At 64.7% G+C, this 16,510-nt stretch overlaps 1 protein-coding gene across 1 annotated transcript; it reads right to left on the reverse strand.

Moving 5' to 3' along the window:
- Positions 1-132: 132 nt before the first annotated feature.
- Positions 133-12,387, reverse strand: UNC5A (unc-5 netrin receptor A). The gene is made up of 16 exons (XM_034067041.1): positions 12,279-12,387; positions 4,401-4,622; positions 4,132-4,275; positions 3,953-4,056; positions 3,672-3,852; positions 3,390-3,557; positions 3,036-3,200; positions 2,763-2,951; positions 2,342-2,641; positions 2,166-2,253; positions 1,923-2,091; positions 1,606-1,839; positions 1,356-1,505; positions 1,114-1,278; positions 859-1,037; positions 133-653 (listed from the first exon to the last, which is right to left on the reverse strand). The coding sequence occupies exons 1-16, from the start codon at positions 12,385-12,387 to the stop codon at positions 488-490; spliced, it is 2,733 nt and encodes a 910-aa protein (XP_033922932.1). The 3' UTR covers positions 133-487.
- Positions 12,388-16,510: the final 4,123 nt, after the last annotated feature.

Below are 16,510 nucleotides of genomic sequence, written 5' to 3' on the forward strand. Positions count from 1 at the left end.
TTCTCCACCCCTCTGCCTCCTGGGGGCTGACAGGGAGGGCCTGGGGGCAGGGCACAGTGGGCACAGCCCCACGTAGCAATATATATCGAATTTATTTACATTCAGGTCCGGCAGCCCCCCCGCCCGCGGCACCGCTATGTACATAAGGCCAAGTGTAAATACTTGAATGCACTTAATACAGAATTAAAAAAACGGTCTTTACACAACACGGCACGGGGCCCCACACGCAGACAGCACGAACGGCACCGCACGCTCGACGCACACCCAGTGCCCCCCGGCCCCCCACCATGGGGCTGTGGGATGCCCAGGGCTGCAGCACTGGGGGGGCCTGACTGCCGTGGGACACGGGCGTCCCTGTCTCACAAAGGGACTGGGCAGCCCTCGCCGAGGGCTGTGGGGCAGCGGGAGCCTGGGGGCCGGCCGGGGCCCCCGCTGCCCCATGGCGGTGGTCCCCCAGGAGCGGGTTGCGCCTCCATCCCTGCCACGCTCAGCACTCGGCCTCGGAGACGGCGAAGAGGGCACTGTCCTGCTTGCCCACCTCAGCCACGGCGGCAGCCAGCTGAGAGAGGTTGCCATTGGGGAAGTGCCGCGCTTCCCACAGGTTGAGGATCATGGCTGTGGGGCTGGGCTTTGAGGCGAAGAAGCTGAGATGGCTGGGGGGGGGGAGAAGAGAGGACCATGTCAGGGAAGAGGAGTTGCTCTGCATCCCAGGACCAGCCCCATGCTGGCCTCGCATTGGACACCATCCCACTTCTAAGGTCCTGCAGCATTCCAGCATCCATAGGTGCAGGATGAGCCCAGAAATCCCCCATCCACCATGATACCTCATCCCCAGCACTGTCCCCTTCCCAAACCAACCTGTCGAGGTTGAGCTTCTGGGCCAGCATCCTCCAATCAGCTCCTCGGGTGCCCGGCGGGTCCAGGCTGCTGATGATCTTCTGGCGGATGAGGAAGGGGATCTTGAAGGCACTGGGGCCCACGAGGGCCGGGGCGCCCACCTCGCTGTCAGGGACCAGCCAGTCCGAAAACCTCGTGTCCTAGGGCAGAGCACCAGGGGGGTGATATGAGCCCATCCTGGGGTCACCCCCAGGAGCCCCCCAGCCCTGTCCTCACCTTGGCGATGTTGAAGTTGACGGTGAAGCTCTGCCCATCACCCTCCACCTGCCAGACCCAGATCTTGCAGGCCAGCTCACAGGTGCTGGGGCTCAGGCGCTCCAGGGTGAAGGTGCAGTGCAGGAAGGGCTGCAGCCCGCTCCAGATGTGATAGAAAGGGATCTCCTGTGTGGGATGATGGTGGGAAGGAGTCAGAATCGCAGACACTGTCCCCATCCCCAGTTGCCAGCCGGGTTCCCCACCTGGTAACTGGCGAGCAGCTTGCTCTTCCAGAGGGAGCTGGGCATGTCGTGGATGGAGAGGCGCAGGTTGTGGTAGCTGTCCTTGAAGTGCAGCACCCGGGGAGCTCCGATCAGCTGCCCCCCCAGCTGCTTCTCCAGCTGGATCACCTCCTGCCGGCACAGCAGCGGTCAGGCAGCAGATGCTGCACCCTGGGAGCACATCCCTCGCTCTGAGCCGGGATGTGGGAGGGTTACATGGGACCCCTGGTACCTTGAGGGTGTCCTGGGTGTCGCTGAGGCAGTAAACACGGATGTTGTACTCGAGCGAGGGGCACGCGGCCGGCGCGAACAGGACCAGCTTGAGGCGCTTGGAGGCCGCCATGCTGAGGGACTCCCCAACCAGGGCAAAGCGCCCCAGCTGCTCCGTGAAGATGTAGCAGGCCTGCGCTTCCAGCTGGCAGTAGTACAGCTCCGTGCACGGCTCAGCGCCCAGCTGCAGCACGTCCTGCAGCACCCACAGACACGCACACGGCCATGGGCATCTCCCCTCCAGCACCCCCAGAACCCCCATGCCCGGCAGACACTCACCTCCCACGTGCCCTCACACGACTGCTTCTTCAGCCGGATGCTCCAGTTCTCGGCGCTGGCCTCCACGCAGTGACCCATGGCCAGGATGGCCGGGCGTGTGAGGAGCACCCCGGGCGGGCCGCAGCTGACGATGGGGCTCAGCAGTGTCTGGCAGCCGGCGAGGGGCAGCCTGTACCATAGGGGCAGATGAAGCAGGGATGTCCCAGCCCAGCAGCCCTGTGCCCTGGCAGCCCCAGCACCTACCTCACCTCCTCCTGCTTGTGCAGGGTCAGGTAGACCTCGTAGATCTTCCCCCGTGGGATGGCATCAGGTGGGATGAGCAGGCTGATCCCTGGTGGTGGGGTGCAGACAGGGATGAGCCCATAGGGACCCACCTGTGCCAGGTGATGCTCTGGCACCCTGCTCCCGCCCCCCCCTACCTGTGTTGGGGATCATGAGCCGCCCCCCCAGGAAGTTGAAGGTGCCGTAGGCCATGTTGTTGGTGCCGCGGGGTAGGGAGCGGAAGTAGCTCTGTGTGGAGAGCCGGGCCACGAAGTCGGCGCCTTCGGCAGCGGGTGAGCTGTGGTGCAGCGTGTGCCGCCCGGCACCCAGCGGGCTCAGCAGGTGCCCGTTGGGCAGCTGGAGCTTGGCTGGGCCATCCTGGCGTGGGCACAGCGAGCCCTGGTAGGTCATGGTGGTGGTGCTGAGGTCGGGCTGGATGGTGAGCAGGCTGGGGTTGTCTGCGGCACAAAGCGAGGGACGGTGGCACAGGGTATGGGGGGGATAGGTTGAGGACCCAGATCCTGAGGGACACCATGTCCTGGCATGGGTGCACAGCCCCTCCCTGGAGCCCTCACTCACCGGCCTTGCTGGGCTTGATGCTGACGGGCTGGAAGCCAGCGGTGAGGATGGAGGAGTCAGCCACATCAGAGTCCAGGCCGCCCTTCTTGCGGCAGTACACCAGCACCCCCACCAGCAGCAGCAGCACCAGGCACACGGCCACGGCCACCAGCCCCACGTACAGTGCCACGTCCTCGGCACCAGAGGCAGCTGTGGTGGGGTACGGCATCAGCACCCACCTGCACCCCCATCCCCTATCCCAGGGGACAGCCCCACTGCCCCTGCCGCACTCACCATGGCTGCAGAGTTCGGAGGTGCAGTTGCGGGTGTCCAGCTCGGGGCCGTGGCAATCCCGGCCCCCGTTGCGCGGCGCTGGCTCCGAGCACTCCCGGCTGCGCCAGTGGGTGCACTCGGCCCCGCACACCGACCACTTGCTCCACTCTGACCAGGCGCCATCCACTGCGGGCACAGCCGGGGGTCAGCGCCCCACTGCCATCCCCTCCCCTGCCCCGGGGCTGGCAGACACGGACACACGGGGGTGTGAGGACGAGACAGCCGGGGCGGGGGGACAGGGACCGCGCTGGGTGCAGCAGGGAGTGCAGCATCGGCATGGGGGGGGCGGTGGCGATGCCCCGGGCAGGCGGGTACCTGGACAGAGGGTGGTGCAGGCGGTTTTCTGCACGTTTTGGCCCTCACAGAAAGCCCCCCCGTTGAGGGGCGTGGGATTGGTGCACGTCCGGCTCCGCTTCTGCCAGCCCCGTCCACAGCTGGTGCTGCAGCCCGACCACTGCGTCCATGTTGACCAGCCGCCGTTCACTGGGTGGAGAGGGACCCGTCAGCGCCCCACCGGTATGGGGGACACGGGGAGGGACAGGACGGGGAGGGTGACACTGGGGCAGCACAGTGTGGACAGGCACGGTGGGGCCGTACCATAGACAGTGATGGCGGCGGATGCACTGCGGCGACGGGCCACGATGTTTTTGGCCACGCAGGTGTAGTTGGCGGTGTCGGCCAGGCGGGCCTGCCGCAGCACCAGGCTGTGCTCTGGTGTCACATAGACGTTGGCGTCCAGCGCCGGGTCCACCAGCTCCTCATTGCGCAGCCACTCCACCTGTGGGCCATGAGGACATCACTGGGTCACCCCCTCGGTGTCCCCGTGGGGAAGGGGCACCCTGAGCCACATCCTGCCCTGCCAGAGTGTGGGGGCTCACCTCAGCCGGGGGGATGCCCTCGGGAGGGCGGCATGGCAGCACTATGCCCTGCTCGATGGAGACCTCCCTGGCAGTTGGCTCCTGCTCAAAGTTCTTGCGTAGATCTGGGGAGGCACAGGGGTGAAGTGGGGGAACTGGGGCCAGCCCCACACCCCATCCAGGCACCCACAGACACTCACAGGCGATGCGCACGAAGGCCTTCTGGCTCTTGGTGGTACCGGAGGAGCTCCAGGCCACGCACTGGCACCAGTACTCCTCCAGCCCAAAGATCTTCTCCACTTGCTGGCGGGTGACCTCGATGCGCACCTCCATCACTGGCAGCCCTAACACCAGTGGGCAGCAGGTCAGCACCAACACACTGGGAGGGATCCCCATGAACCCAAACCCATGCAAACCCTCCCACATCCCCATGACCAGGGCTGCTTTCATCCCTTGCGCAGATGCTCACCGGTGCCACGGTCAGTGCTGTGCTGCATGACGTGGTCACCCTGGTGCACCCACTCGCCGTTGCACTTGAAGTAGATCTGGGTGGCGGGGGTGGCGCGGCAGGCCAGGCTCACTGCCTTGTTCTTCACGATGTAGACGTCCTCCGGCTCCAGCTGGAAGTACGGCAGCAGGTCCGGGGATGCGCCGGACACCGGGTTGGCCACGGTCGCGCTTTGCTGAGCACCTGCAGGGAGATGGGGGCTTGGACACCTCCAGTGTGCCCAGGCTGGGTGATCACCCATACCAGTGTGTCCCTGTGCCTCACCACTGTCCCCCCCTTGCTGCCATGCGGCAGCCCCCTCCTGTCCCTGACATCCATCAGGGAGAGCAGCAGCACAGTGGTTGCGCCCGCTGAACCCGCACTGATCCCTCATGTCCACACTTAGCGCTAATGAAAAGGAAATGTAGTGTGACCAACAAGGGCCATCGCTCACGCCTCCCAGGGCACCCGCTGCACTGCTCCCCGGCACACTGCAAGGTGCAGGCCAGGGGCCGCATCCTGCCCCAGGTGCTCTGGAGTGGCACAAGGATGTGGAGTGAGTGAGTGGAGAGGTGCATGGCCCATGCCCTGGGGACACTGGAACCCACCTGGGAGTGGGCACAGGCATGGCACATGGGGGCTGACTGTCCCCTGTGCTTCTGGGCTGCACACACATCCCTCGGGGCATTAGGCATCCCCCAACTTTGCTTGGGGCTGTGGGTGCTATGCAGCAGTGGCCAGAAGCGCTGGGGACATGGCAGGTGGCACAGACCCACAGTGCCCACATCTCCAGCCCATTCATGGCTGGGTGCCGCTGCTCCCTCACCCCGCTGGTGCTGCTGCCCAAAGAGTTAATAAAGCAGGGCCCTAAATAAGCATTTGATTAACAAACGATAAAATAGCGATTGTGTCACTGAATGAAGCTGTAATTGCTGCTGCTAATTGGCTGGTTAGGATTTAATAAGCAATTAAATGGGATGGAATGCGCAGTAATTAAGTGCCTTCGTTTGGCAACCACTTGCCCACGGGACCCCCACTGCCCATGGTGCCCACCTAGGCTGGCTCCCTCTTGCACAACAGACTTGGGGCCATGGAACAACCTGGGCCCTGGCTGAGCACCCCAGTGCTCCCAGCAGCCGGATCAGGCTCCTCGGAGCCAGGGAGCGGGTGCCGAGTGAGCCACCGCGGTGCCCGCCGGGACGGGCAAGGTGCGGCAGCTAATTTACGCGGGGAAGATAAACGGCAACCATAATGCGCTGGTTATTACCCCATCAGCACTTTTACAATGTCGCTGGCAATTAATTTAATTAAAACCCCTGTCGGGGATACAGACATTTCATATTTCACTGGTTTAACGACCCCCCCAGATGCAGCCCGGGGCCGGCCCGGGGGTCACGGCGCGGACAGGCACTGCAGTCTCCAGCGCGGTGCAGGTGCTGCGGCACAGCTCAGTGCATCACCCGTGGCTCTCACTGCTGTGCCTCCCACTCAGGCATCCCTGGGTGTCCACGCTAGTGTGTGGGGCTCCACACTGTGCCAGCCAGGGGCTGAGATGGGAAAAGACAATCCAATTTATCCATTAAGTACCAGGTTTGCCACTGCACAGCGCTGCGGCTGCCTCCCACTCGGGCATGCTGGGTGAACGTGAACGGGGGAGCAATGCTGGGGACTGGCCTTGTAATCACACATGAAATGAGTACAGCAGTCGCTGAGCTGTGTGTCTATCACCATGGAAGCGTGGGGTCCAGCAGTGATGGGGGGGGAGGTAGGATGTTCATCGAGTCCCCCAGCACCCACTCAACCACGGACTGAGGGGTCTTTTGGGTAAAGTGGGACCACAGGCAATGAAGCTGGAGACATGAGGTAAGCATCAGGGGTGGGGGGCTGCCAGGTACCCCCACAGATGCCATCCTGCTGCTGGGCACTGTGTGGGTCACTGTGGGGCTCCACACTGTGGTGTGGTGATGGCATAGCTGGGAGGCTGGAGCTGGTCTGGAGCCCCGATGAGGGAGTGGAAGGGCTGTGGTCTGAGTGCTCCATGCACTACAGGCACCTGATCCATGATGGGTACCCCATCCATGACAGAGACTCCATCCATGGTGGGCAGCCCATGCACCGTGGGCACTGTGTGCACAATCGGCACCCCATGCACCTTGTAGCCACCCCATGAGGCACAGCTATGCCAACCACCACATGCTGCAGGCACCCCAACCCCCAAAAGTGCCCCTGTTTCTGCAGGCCCTGCTATGCACTGTGGACACCCCATGGCTTGCGGTCCCCCCACACACCATGGCCACCACATGCAGTGTGGGCACCCCCCACACCGCAGACGCCCCACGCAGCGTGGGCACCCGGAAACGTGGGCAGCGGCCCCCCACGTGTGCTGGCTCCCGCATCGGCCTCGCACTCACCTGCTGCTGCGTTGCCATGGAAACAGGCAAGATGCTTATGTCACCTTGGCAAAGGGAACCGGGAACTTCGGCGGGGATAGGGGACAGGGACCGGGGGGGTGGCAATGCGCTGGGTTCCACTCAGCCCCAGGACCCCTCGTCGTAGGAGGGGCACAGTCTGGCCGGGGGCTCTTGCAGCAGCTGAAGGGCTAACTGGGAGTGCGGTTTGCTCCAGGGCTGATAAATCACAGCCGGTAAAGCCAGTGCATTAAGCAGGGCTTTATCATCAATTATTGCTTGCCCACATGGGCTAATGAGGGCACCGCCAGCCCTGCCGAAGGAGCAGGGTGTTTGGGCTGGGTGCAGGGCTGCAGCACCCACCTCGGGATGCGGAAGGGGATGGGGACACCCTGTAGTGGTCTCTAAGTACTCCCCTTCACCCCAGTACTGCCGGCCCCCCAACAGCTCCCAGTCTCCCTCCCCATGCACAGAACACCCCTGCTCCCTGTGCCCCACAGCTGCTGCCATCCCAGGTGGCCACCAGCCCCTCACTGCAGCACCTGGGTCCCCCAGCATCAGAAACACCAGGTGTACTGGTGTTACTGGGCAGGGAGATACTGCAGGACACTGCACTGCCTAGCGGGGCACTGCCGGACCCACTAGGCAGCAGCCTGGTCCCTCTCACGGGGCTGATCCTGCCCGTGGTGCGGGTGCCACAGTCCCGGCAGTGCTGAGAGCAGCACGCTGGCACCTCGGTGCCTGCCGCGAGGAGACACCGGGAAGGTCAGCGTGTTCTTGGCGAGCAGAGGCTGCCCGCGGGCGGCTGCGGCATTGCCAGCACCAGCACCAGCACACCAGTGTGTGCCCGCTCAGGAGGGAGCCGCAGCTGCTCTGTCACGGCTCGGCTCTGCCCGAATGCTGCTGCCCAGCCGAGCCCAGCACACTGTCCATCCCCAGCCTCCCCCTGCCTCATGCCGGTCACCTCGGGGGTCCCTACAGTGGGGCTGGGACCTCGATGCCAGCACGTGCCTCCATGGCTGCGCCCCCTCCTGCAGATCCCCCCGAATCCCTGTGGGATTTGCAGCCGGTAGGTTCAATCCCGGCTGGCAGCTCATCCATCGCACCCTCGCCAGACCTGGCACACCATTAACATGAAAGATTTCCTTGCACTTCCCAGTGCCCGGCCTGTGCTCCTGGCAGCAGGTAATTACAGCAGTAATTGCTGCTGATTGTCATGGCCTAAATGAGGGCAGGGTGGGTGTCAGGGGGAGGGCAGAGGATGCGTGGCTGTTCCCAGGGCAGCTGGGGGTGCCAGCCCTGCCTGCCGAGGAGTCCCTGCTGCTGCAGAGCATAGAGAAAGGGAGCTGGCACACTCACTGCAATCATAAAGCTTGTCTGAGGCTTTGTGCTGGCCACCATCCTGCCAGGAGAGGCTGGCTCTGAGCCATAATGAGCCGGTGCTGCCCCCGGGAGACCCCCAAACAGGGGGCACAGCATTGCCTTGCACTACTCAGCTGCCTGTGGCTGCCCCAACACTCAACTGGAGCATCTGAGCATAGGTAAAGGCTCCAACGGCACCCACCTTCCCACCCCACGCAGCCCCACGGTGACACCAGGTGGGTGCCAGTGCCAGCCCCAGCTGGGCAGGGAGCCAGCGGGGTCGGATGCCAGCGCCGGGCAGCAGGGCCTGGCTCCCGGCCAGTCTGGCGCGTGGTGAGCACTGGGGACGACGTGATGATGGGCACAGCGTGCCAATGCATCCCCCGTGTCCAACAGCCACAGTGCCCCCACGTGTTCCGGGGCCATGCCCCCAATTTCCCACTGTGTGCCCTGAAGCAGGGTGCTGTCCTGGCCTCTGTGTGTCTGCCCCACATGTGCCAGCTCCATGGCCATGGCAGAGGCTGGGTAGGGGCGGTGGGGCTGGTGGGTGCTGGTCCCCCAGCAAGCACATGGCAGCGTCTGGGTGCTGATTAAGCGAGTGCTCATTATGAATGAATTAGTCGGGCGGGCTTGCATGACAATGGAGCTGCCTAATTACGGATCTGAGCTGATACCGCTCTCCCCATTGCATGCAATTAGCATGTGTTGGAGCAGGCAGGGCTCCCTGCACCCTGTGCCCTCACCCTGCCTCAGTGCCCCAGCCATCCCCACACAATCCTGTGCCCAGGGCCTGGAGACAACGGTGCCAGCAAAGGGGTAACACCCCATGCACAGGGACCAGCTCTGCCTGCCTGGGGGGTACTGGCTCCAGCACCCAGTTCTGGGCACCCTTTCCCAGGCACCCATGGAATAGGACCCCTCTCAGCACTATAGAACACACAGAGCCCGGTTCTGCATCAGTCCTGGGTGCCTGCTGAGCTCCACAGCCCCCCAGACCCAGCCTGCCCACAGGGCCGTGCAAGCCATGCCAGCCCATCAGCAGCACTGCACAGGGAGAGGGTCCTGTCCTGGCCCCAGATCACTGGGGTACGGGGGCACCCCCAGCCCAGCCTGGCAGTGGGATGGGATGGGGGGTATATGACTGGCCCAGGCCTGCGTGCTGGGGTCCTGAACCCAGGGAGCTGAGTGGTTTCCTGTCTCTCCTTTAACTGACAGAGAAGAGCAAATGCTCCCTCCGAGCCCTGGCCCCACTGAGAGGAGTGTCAAGGTGACCCTCAGCCCCGTATCCCTGCTGGAGCAGGGATGCGAGATGGTTGGGGTGATGGGAAGGCCCCTCCAGCCACACAACTGTCCTGGGTGCTGAGGTCCAGCCCTGCAGCCTCTTCCCCTCCTACCCATGGATGCACACAGCGGTGACAGCAGCCTCAGCGAGGGCTGGCTGGAGGGGGACCCAAGACTCCAATCCTGTGAGCAGGAGCCCCAGGAAGGGCAGGGTTTGTGGGGGCCAGGGTAAACTGTGATCTGCCTGACACCCATCTGGGAGCAGCACCCATAAAGCAGGCAGGCAGCAGGGCCAAGGGGTACTTGACAACTGGTTGAGGATGGGGTCCCAGTGTGGCCAGCCTGCAGCCAGCCCACCTCAGCCTGCCCACAGGCAGACACACAGTACACGGAGCAGTAATGGTGCTGACACTGAGGGTGCAGGAAATGCACAGCACACGATCCCCTTGCCATCATCCCTCAGACACTGGCACCATTCCCAGTGTAGCCCTGGGCACTGCTGTCCACTCAGGTGGGACAAGCATCAGCTTTACCCATGGCTGTGGGGTTCTGTGGTGGCTCTCAGGGTGCCCAGCCCCTGCCAGCACCACCTGCACCCCGATCACCTCCTGCGGGCACCTGCCAGGCCCCCGCCAGGCCCCCCACGGTTTGGTGTAGTGCCAGCCCTGTGTGGCACTGGGCCAGAACAAACAGCCCTGGGCAGGCTGCGTCTGCCGCGTGCTCGCACTGACAGCCGGCACAGCAGCTTCCCAGCCACGCAGCAAGTGCCAGAGCTGCCCATCACCCTCTGCCCTCCTGCTTGTCTGCACAGGCACCATTGTCCAGCCAGGCACAGGGTGTGGGGTGCTGGTGGATGCAGTGACCTGGGTGCCAGGCTATGGGGCACCAGGCTGTGGGTACAGTGACTGGGGGCTGCCTGCTGGAGCCTGAGGGTCCCCAGCAGTGCGGTGAAGCTGGTGGCAGAGCAGTGAGAGCAGAGCACATGGACCCAGCCAGAAGAACTGCAGCAGGAGCTAGTGTGGGGGCAAGGGGCAATCCTAGAGGCAGGAGATGCTCTAGGGCCTTCCCCCTGGTATCTGGCAGCACTGCCCTTCTACCCGTGCCCACCCTCTAGCGCAGCAGTCAAGAGGGGCAGCCACTGAGTCTCGGGTGCTCAACCTGCTTTGCTGCCCATGGGTGAGCCTCAGCTCTCACTACCGTTCCCCTACGGGCACCGGCAGCAGAGCAGGCAGCAGAGCAGGCAGCAGAGCAGGCAGCCCACACAGGGGATGTTGCTCCACAGCTGCAGGCAGGGGCCCTGTGCCTGGACAGCCAGGATCCCCTGTGCCCAACCTGTGCATCAGTGCCTCCAGAAGCAGAGGTCCCTGCCATGCCGTGCCGTGCCATACCAGGCTGGAGCAGCACCCGCTGTGCAGAGGCCCAAGCCTTGGCACGTCCGTGCCGAGCAGCGGCCGCGCCGGTGGCTGGGCTCAGTCTCGCCGCGGCCACTGTGAGCTGCCTGCCAAGCGATGGGAACCAGCTCCCGCACAGCACTGCCCCGAACCGCGCTGGCACCGCCAGGCCCCTCCACACCTCCCGCCGCAGAGCCAGTGTGGGATGATGTGATGCACCCCACGTCCCGCTGCCCCCCAGCTCCATCCATCCCCACGGCCCCTCGAGTGCCATGGAGACAGCAGCGCTTCATGCTGGGGGTCGGTACCCGCAGCACCCTCCATGTGGGGGGGTGCCCACCCACCGCGCCGGCTCTGCAGTGTCCCCCTGCAGACGGGGCCATGCTGGGAGCCCTGGGCGAGAGGACCCCACGGGTGCCCGGACGGGAAAAACGGGTGCAGGGAGCATGGGGGACGCAGCCCCCCTGGGTGCCCGCCCGGCGCACCGAGGCCAGGCACCCAAGCCATCTCCGGTGCTGAAAGACGGGGTGTCCCCACCAGGACCCCCGCAGAGCGCGCGTCCAGCCCCGCGCAACTCCCCGCCCCCAGCCTGGTCCTTTGTCTGCAGCCGCCACTTCCAGGCTGCCGTGACACCTGCCCGCAGCCGCCAGCCCCGGGCACCCTCCGCACCCCCGGTCCCCTGCCCGGCAGCCGGTGCCGCTCAGCCCCGGGGGTCCGGCCAAAGAGCTCCCCCAGCCGCCGGGTCCTGCCCGATGAGGGGGAACGGGGGGCAGCCGGGCTCCGGACCGTCCGCTTCTGCAGCAGCACCGACGCAGCCCCGTAAACCCCCCACGCAACGGCCATCCCCGCGACGTGACAGCAGCTCTCCAGAGTATCCCGTCACCACAGTCCCCCGTGTCCCGGGCAGGTGATGGGACGGAAGGCACACCGTGCCGCGGGCAGGGATGCTGTGCCTGGGGCAGAGTCCCCGTGCGTGGGGCTGGAACCCCATCCGCGGAGCAGCTCCGCTATGGACACCCGTGCCCGGGGCTGGCAGGGCCCCGGGGGAGCGGAGCCTTCCCGGCGAGGCGGCGAGCGCCAGCCACGCCAGTGCGGGCAGCGTCCGCGACCCAGCGTCGGCTGGGCACGGGTGTGCGGCCGTCCGTGGGCACGGGGAGGGCGGCGGTACCTGCCGTGGGACAGGGGCACGCCCCCAGCCCTGGAGGGCACCCCGCGGACCCCCCGGCCCCCCACAGCCGACCGGGCACCCCGCACAGAGAACGACCCTCGGGAGGGCACCGGCTGCCCGCAGGACGCCCGCCGCCGCCGCCGCTCCCCGGGTGACCTTGTCCAGCGCTCGGTGCCCGTCTCCCCCCGCACTCCCACCCTCCCAGTCCCGCCCGGATCCCGGTGCCCGCGGGGGGCGCGCGGTGACTCACCGGCGGCGGCGAGGAGGGCAGCGGCGAGCAGGGCACCGAGCGGCCCCGGCGCGGCGGTGGTGGCGGCGGCGGCGGCGGGGGCCCGGCGGCGGCGCGGCCGCGCACCCATGGCGCGCCCCGCGGAGCGCTGCGGGGCGAGGGAGCAGGGCGGGCCGCGCTCCGCGGTGCCCTCAGCGGGCCATGGCGCCACCGGCCCCCGCCACCGCCACCGGCCCGGCCCCGCCGCTGCTGCCGCCCGCCGCCGCGCCGCTCCGCTCCGCCCGGGCGCCGCCAATGCGGGGCGGCGAGCGCGGACCCGCCCGCGGAAGGGACGGCGCAACAGCTGGGCGCGCCCCCGCCGCCGCCCCCCGCCCCGCACCGCCGGCACCGCACCCCCCCCCCGCCTGCATCTCCCATCCGCATCCCGGCCCGGGCAGGCGCGGGGGGGGCCGCAGCCCTGGTTCGCTTCCCCTGGGCGAGGTGCCACCCCCACGGCACGGCAGCATCCCCGGGACATCCCCCCGGGACGGCACTCCCCACACACCCGCTGTGCCCCTCATCCCTGCTGCAGACCTACGCCAAGTGATGCCCAGAGATCTCCCAGCCCAGCCTGGCACCTCACGGATGGGTGCAGGGGGGACTCCAGGAGAAGGGAGTCCTGCCTGCTCCCTGCCCAGCCACCACAGCTCATGCTGGGCAATGTCACGAGAACGAGACCACCATCTTGGTGGGACCGTATGCCACCCGCAGGGACCCACCTCACCGACCCACGCGTGGCCCTGTCCCCAAAGTGCCCTATATGCAGCCCCTTCCCTCCCAGCACCACCCATGCACCCGGCCAAGGTACCATCACAGCAGTCAGACCACAGTTATGGGCATAGGGTGAAAGGGGTGAGGCTGCACCGGGGTACCTGAGAGACTCCTGGCCCCCTGTGGGAGCCAGAGCCCATGCCAATAGTGCTGAGCAGCTCTCTGTCCCCAGCAGCAGGGACCAGGCAGGGCAGGGCTGGGCAGAGGCTCCCAGTACCACGCAGAGATAATTTCATTAGCAGCTGCAGGAACAATTAACAACTGCTCTGATGCCTTCAAGAGCTGAAGCGGGTGCGAAGCCAGCACGGCTCTCCTGGGTGGCACCGGCTGTGCTGCGGACTTCATCCGCCCCAGTGCAGTACTGGCAGTGCCAGGCAGAACCAAGGCCACAGCAGAACAGCCCCGGAGTGAGCCAGAGCCATCTTCCACCATCACACCCCTGCCAGGGGCCTCCTGTACCAATATGCCTGTGCACTGGCCATGTGGGCAGGCAGGGCAGTGCACGTGCATGGTACCCATGGGTACCTGCTCCCATCCCACCATGTTGCCCCAGGCACATCCTGCACGGATACTGGTGGGAGCCCAGCCAGGAGAGGGGACCCCCAGCCCGTCGTGGGCAGAGCCGTGGTGCAATGCTCAACACCCTCCTTCAGGCTGGCTCCTTATTACTGATGGCATTTGCATGGAAACAGGATGTTTCTACTCCTCGCGGCTCCATCTGCTCCCGCTGAAGTCACTGCGCTGCACATGAGCTCCCGGGGGGCTGCCATGGGAACCAGGGTGAGCTCCCCTGCAGCGCCAGGACCCCCAGCCCCGCACCCCCTGCCAGGCAGGAGTACCCGGTTCGGATGGCACCTGTGCAGGGCACCCAGCACAGTGCCTCCCTGGCCAGCACAGTGGGGAGAGGGCTCAGGACCCCAGTGAGGTGCCAGCCCCATCTACTCCTTGTGCTGCTCTCCCGGGATGGTTTCCAGCTCCCGCTGCACCGGTGGTGCCAGCAACAACACTCCCACCGCGCAGGTACTGAGGTCCCAGTGCTGCCTGGTCCTGCCTTGGCTTCATCCACCTCCCTTGCCATGTGCTCCTCATGCGTGGTGCCACACAGGTTCCATGTCAAGGCCACTCTGCTTCACCCAGCATGTCCCTCCTGCACCATGGGCTGGCATGGCCAGGCTGTCTGTGGGGAAGCGACAGCGTGCACTGACGAATTAATAGAATTTAATTAATACAGATTGGGGAGATCACTTTCAATTCTGTTTGCTCTGCCTCTTGCTGAGGAGGAGATGAGGGGATGGATGAGCTGGATCTTGCTCCACAGCTGCCAGAGCCCTGAGCCCTGCTGCCAAGAGTTTGTGCCAACCTGGCTTGTGCCCGTGAGGGCACCCAGCACCCCTGACCACCATCCAGGGGAGCATTAGGGGCCACAGCATGTGGGGAGTCACAGGATCTAGGAACTTCAAGTAGAGGAACTCAGTGCCTGGACAGCCCAGTTCCCCCAGTGCAGTATGCTCAGTGCTTGGGTTTCCCATGACTGCCGGAGCCCCGGGGGGATGCCAGAAGTGCTGGCCCCACTGGGTGCTGTAAATGGATTATTGCTCAGCTAATTAAGATGGAATTAAAAATTAATTCTCCTCTCCAGCACTCCGTGGTCACGGCTCAGCCGTGTGCTACAGCCATTGTGCCAGGGCTTCCTCCTGGGAGGGACTGGATTGGGGTGGAGATGGAGGGAGGGCATTACCAGCGAGTGATGGTACCTGGCTCTGTGGGCTGTGGCTGCCACCTCCCTATGGACATCACCTTGGCACTGTCCCCTGCTCACCATGAACTCTGGGTGCCGTATCCAGCCAGGGCAGCCAAGGCAGGTCGCATCCACCATCCCGTTCCATTCCTGACCTCCTGCCCAGCCCCGTCAGCCATGGTCAAGGCCAGCCCGGAGATTTTCTAAACTCCCATCAAATATTTAAATAGATATTTGAGCTCATGTATAATGGATCACCCGCGTGCTGCCTCCCCATCCATTTGTGGTGTTTAAGGAAGTTGAATATTAAACACCATTGTATTAGCAAAACCGCCGTCTGCTTAATTGAGTTACAAACGGGGAAGGTGCTGACGAATAAACAATGCATAATGCATGGCCCCACAAGCAGGATGTGTCCTGGCCCCTGGCGCCAGGCATGGACCGGGCTGTGTGTGGTGCTGGGCACAGGAGGGTACTGGTGGGGAGCAGAAACTGGGGCTGCTGATGTCCACAGCAGAGCCAAGGGTGTGAGGAGCATGTGTGACATGCAAGGCACATGTGCCAGAGCATGGCACAGCATGGGACAGCATGGCATGGGGCATCCCATGCCTCATCCTGCACAGGGATACTTGGAAACAGAGGCAGTGAGAACAACCTCAGCCACATGAGGAACAGGAAGATTGTGACAACAAAAAGTAAATAAATATGGATGTTGAGGACCTAATTCTGATAAGAGGATTTTAAAAATTAGCCATTTGCAAGAGCAGATTAATGTGTGTGATGCCAGGGGCAGGACAGGCTCCATTAAGATGTATGGCAAAGCCCATCCCAGCACAGCCCACTCGTCACAGCCCTCAGCACCCACAGAGCTGCTCCCTGCTGTGTAAGGAGATGGATTTTCTGCTGCCATGGGGTGACTGGAGGGGCTGGGGCTCAGTGTGATGCCACCCTGCACACACAGTGCCACAGTGCCAGAACCTCACCAGACAGGAGTGGCAGTGCTGGATGGGTGGGCACAGAGGTGGCACATGGCATGGGGTCTTCAAGGGTGGGCCTGGCACCCCCAGCCCAGGCATGGGGTGGCTGCACCAGTGGCAGTGTGGGGCTGGGACGGGGGGAGTGGGGTGGACAGGCAGCGAAGCCACTTGCCTGTACATCCCAGCCAGTGCACATCATACCCAGGCAGGGTGCTCCGGGCTGAAGCTGGTGCTGATGCTCCCCCGCAGCACTGTGGGTGCTGGGGCACCTTCATGTACCCCGAGCTGAGCAGGGGCAGGAGGCTGATGGGACTCCCAGGGGCTTTTCGCATCCTCTGACTGGGATTTTCTACCCAGGCAGCCAAGCAGAAATCTCATTACAGCCCTGCACCAAGGCAGCGTCCCTGTCCCCATCCCTGTCCCCATATCTGGCTGGGGCAGACACGGCTGCGAGCACCGGAGGGTGTCCTATACATGGGCAGGTTTGGGGGCTGAAAGTGGCCACGCGTGGGGCAAGGGCGATGAGCTCACACGCAGGGCAGGGTGCAGGCAGCCCCGGCACCCTGGTGCCCAGAGCTCCTGCAGCAGCAGCAGCAGCCAATTAATTAGCAGGGCGGTGGGAGAGCCGGCGGAGCTGCACGGGATCGATGGAAGCATCGACCGGCCGGGAAGCACCAGCCCTCCCTGCCAGGGACGTGGGGCTGAGCAGGGATAGGGATAGGGAGCCT

Source organism: Melopsittacus undulatus, chromosome 10 (genome assembly GCF_012275295.1).
Source record: "Melopsittacus undulatus isolate bMelUnd1 chromosome 10, bMelUnd1.mat.Z, whole genome shotgun sequence".
In the NCBI taxonomy this organism is placed as follows: Eukaryota; Metazoa; Chordata; class Aves; order Psittaciformes; family Psittaculidae; genus Melopsittacus; species Melopsittacus undulatus.

Bases quoted from the DNA above. Each gene is read 5' to 3' on its own strand.
- UNC5A (XM_034067041.1), bottom strand. From the start codon at position 12,387: ATGGGTGCGCGGCCGCGCCGCCGCCGGGCCCCCGCCGCCGCCGCCGCC. The intron at 3,853-3,952 runs GTGAGCCCCCAC...CATGGCCCACAG, and splicing joins AGGGCATCCCCCCGGCTGAG to GTGGAGTGGCTGCGCAATGA. The intron at 1,279-1,355 runs GTGGGGAACCCG...CATCCCACACAG, and splicing joins AGCTGCTCGCCAGTTACCAG to GAGATCCCTTTCTATCACAT.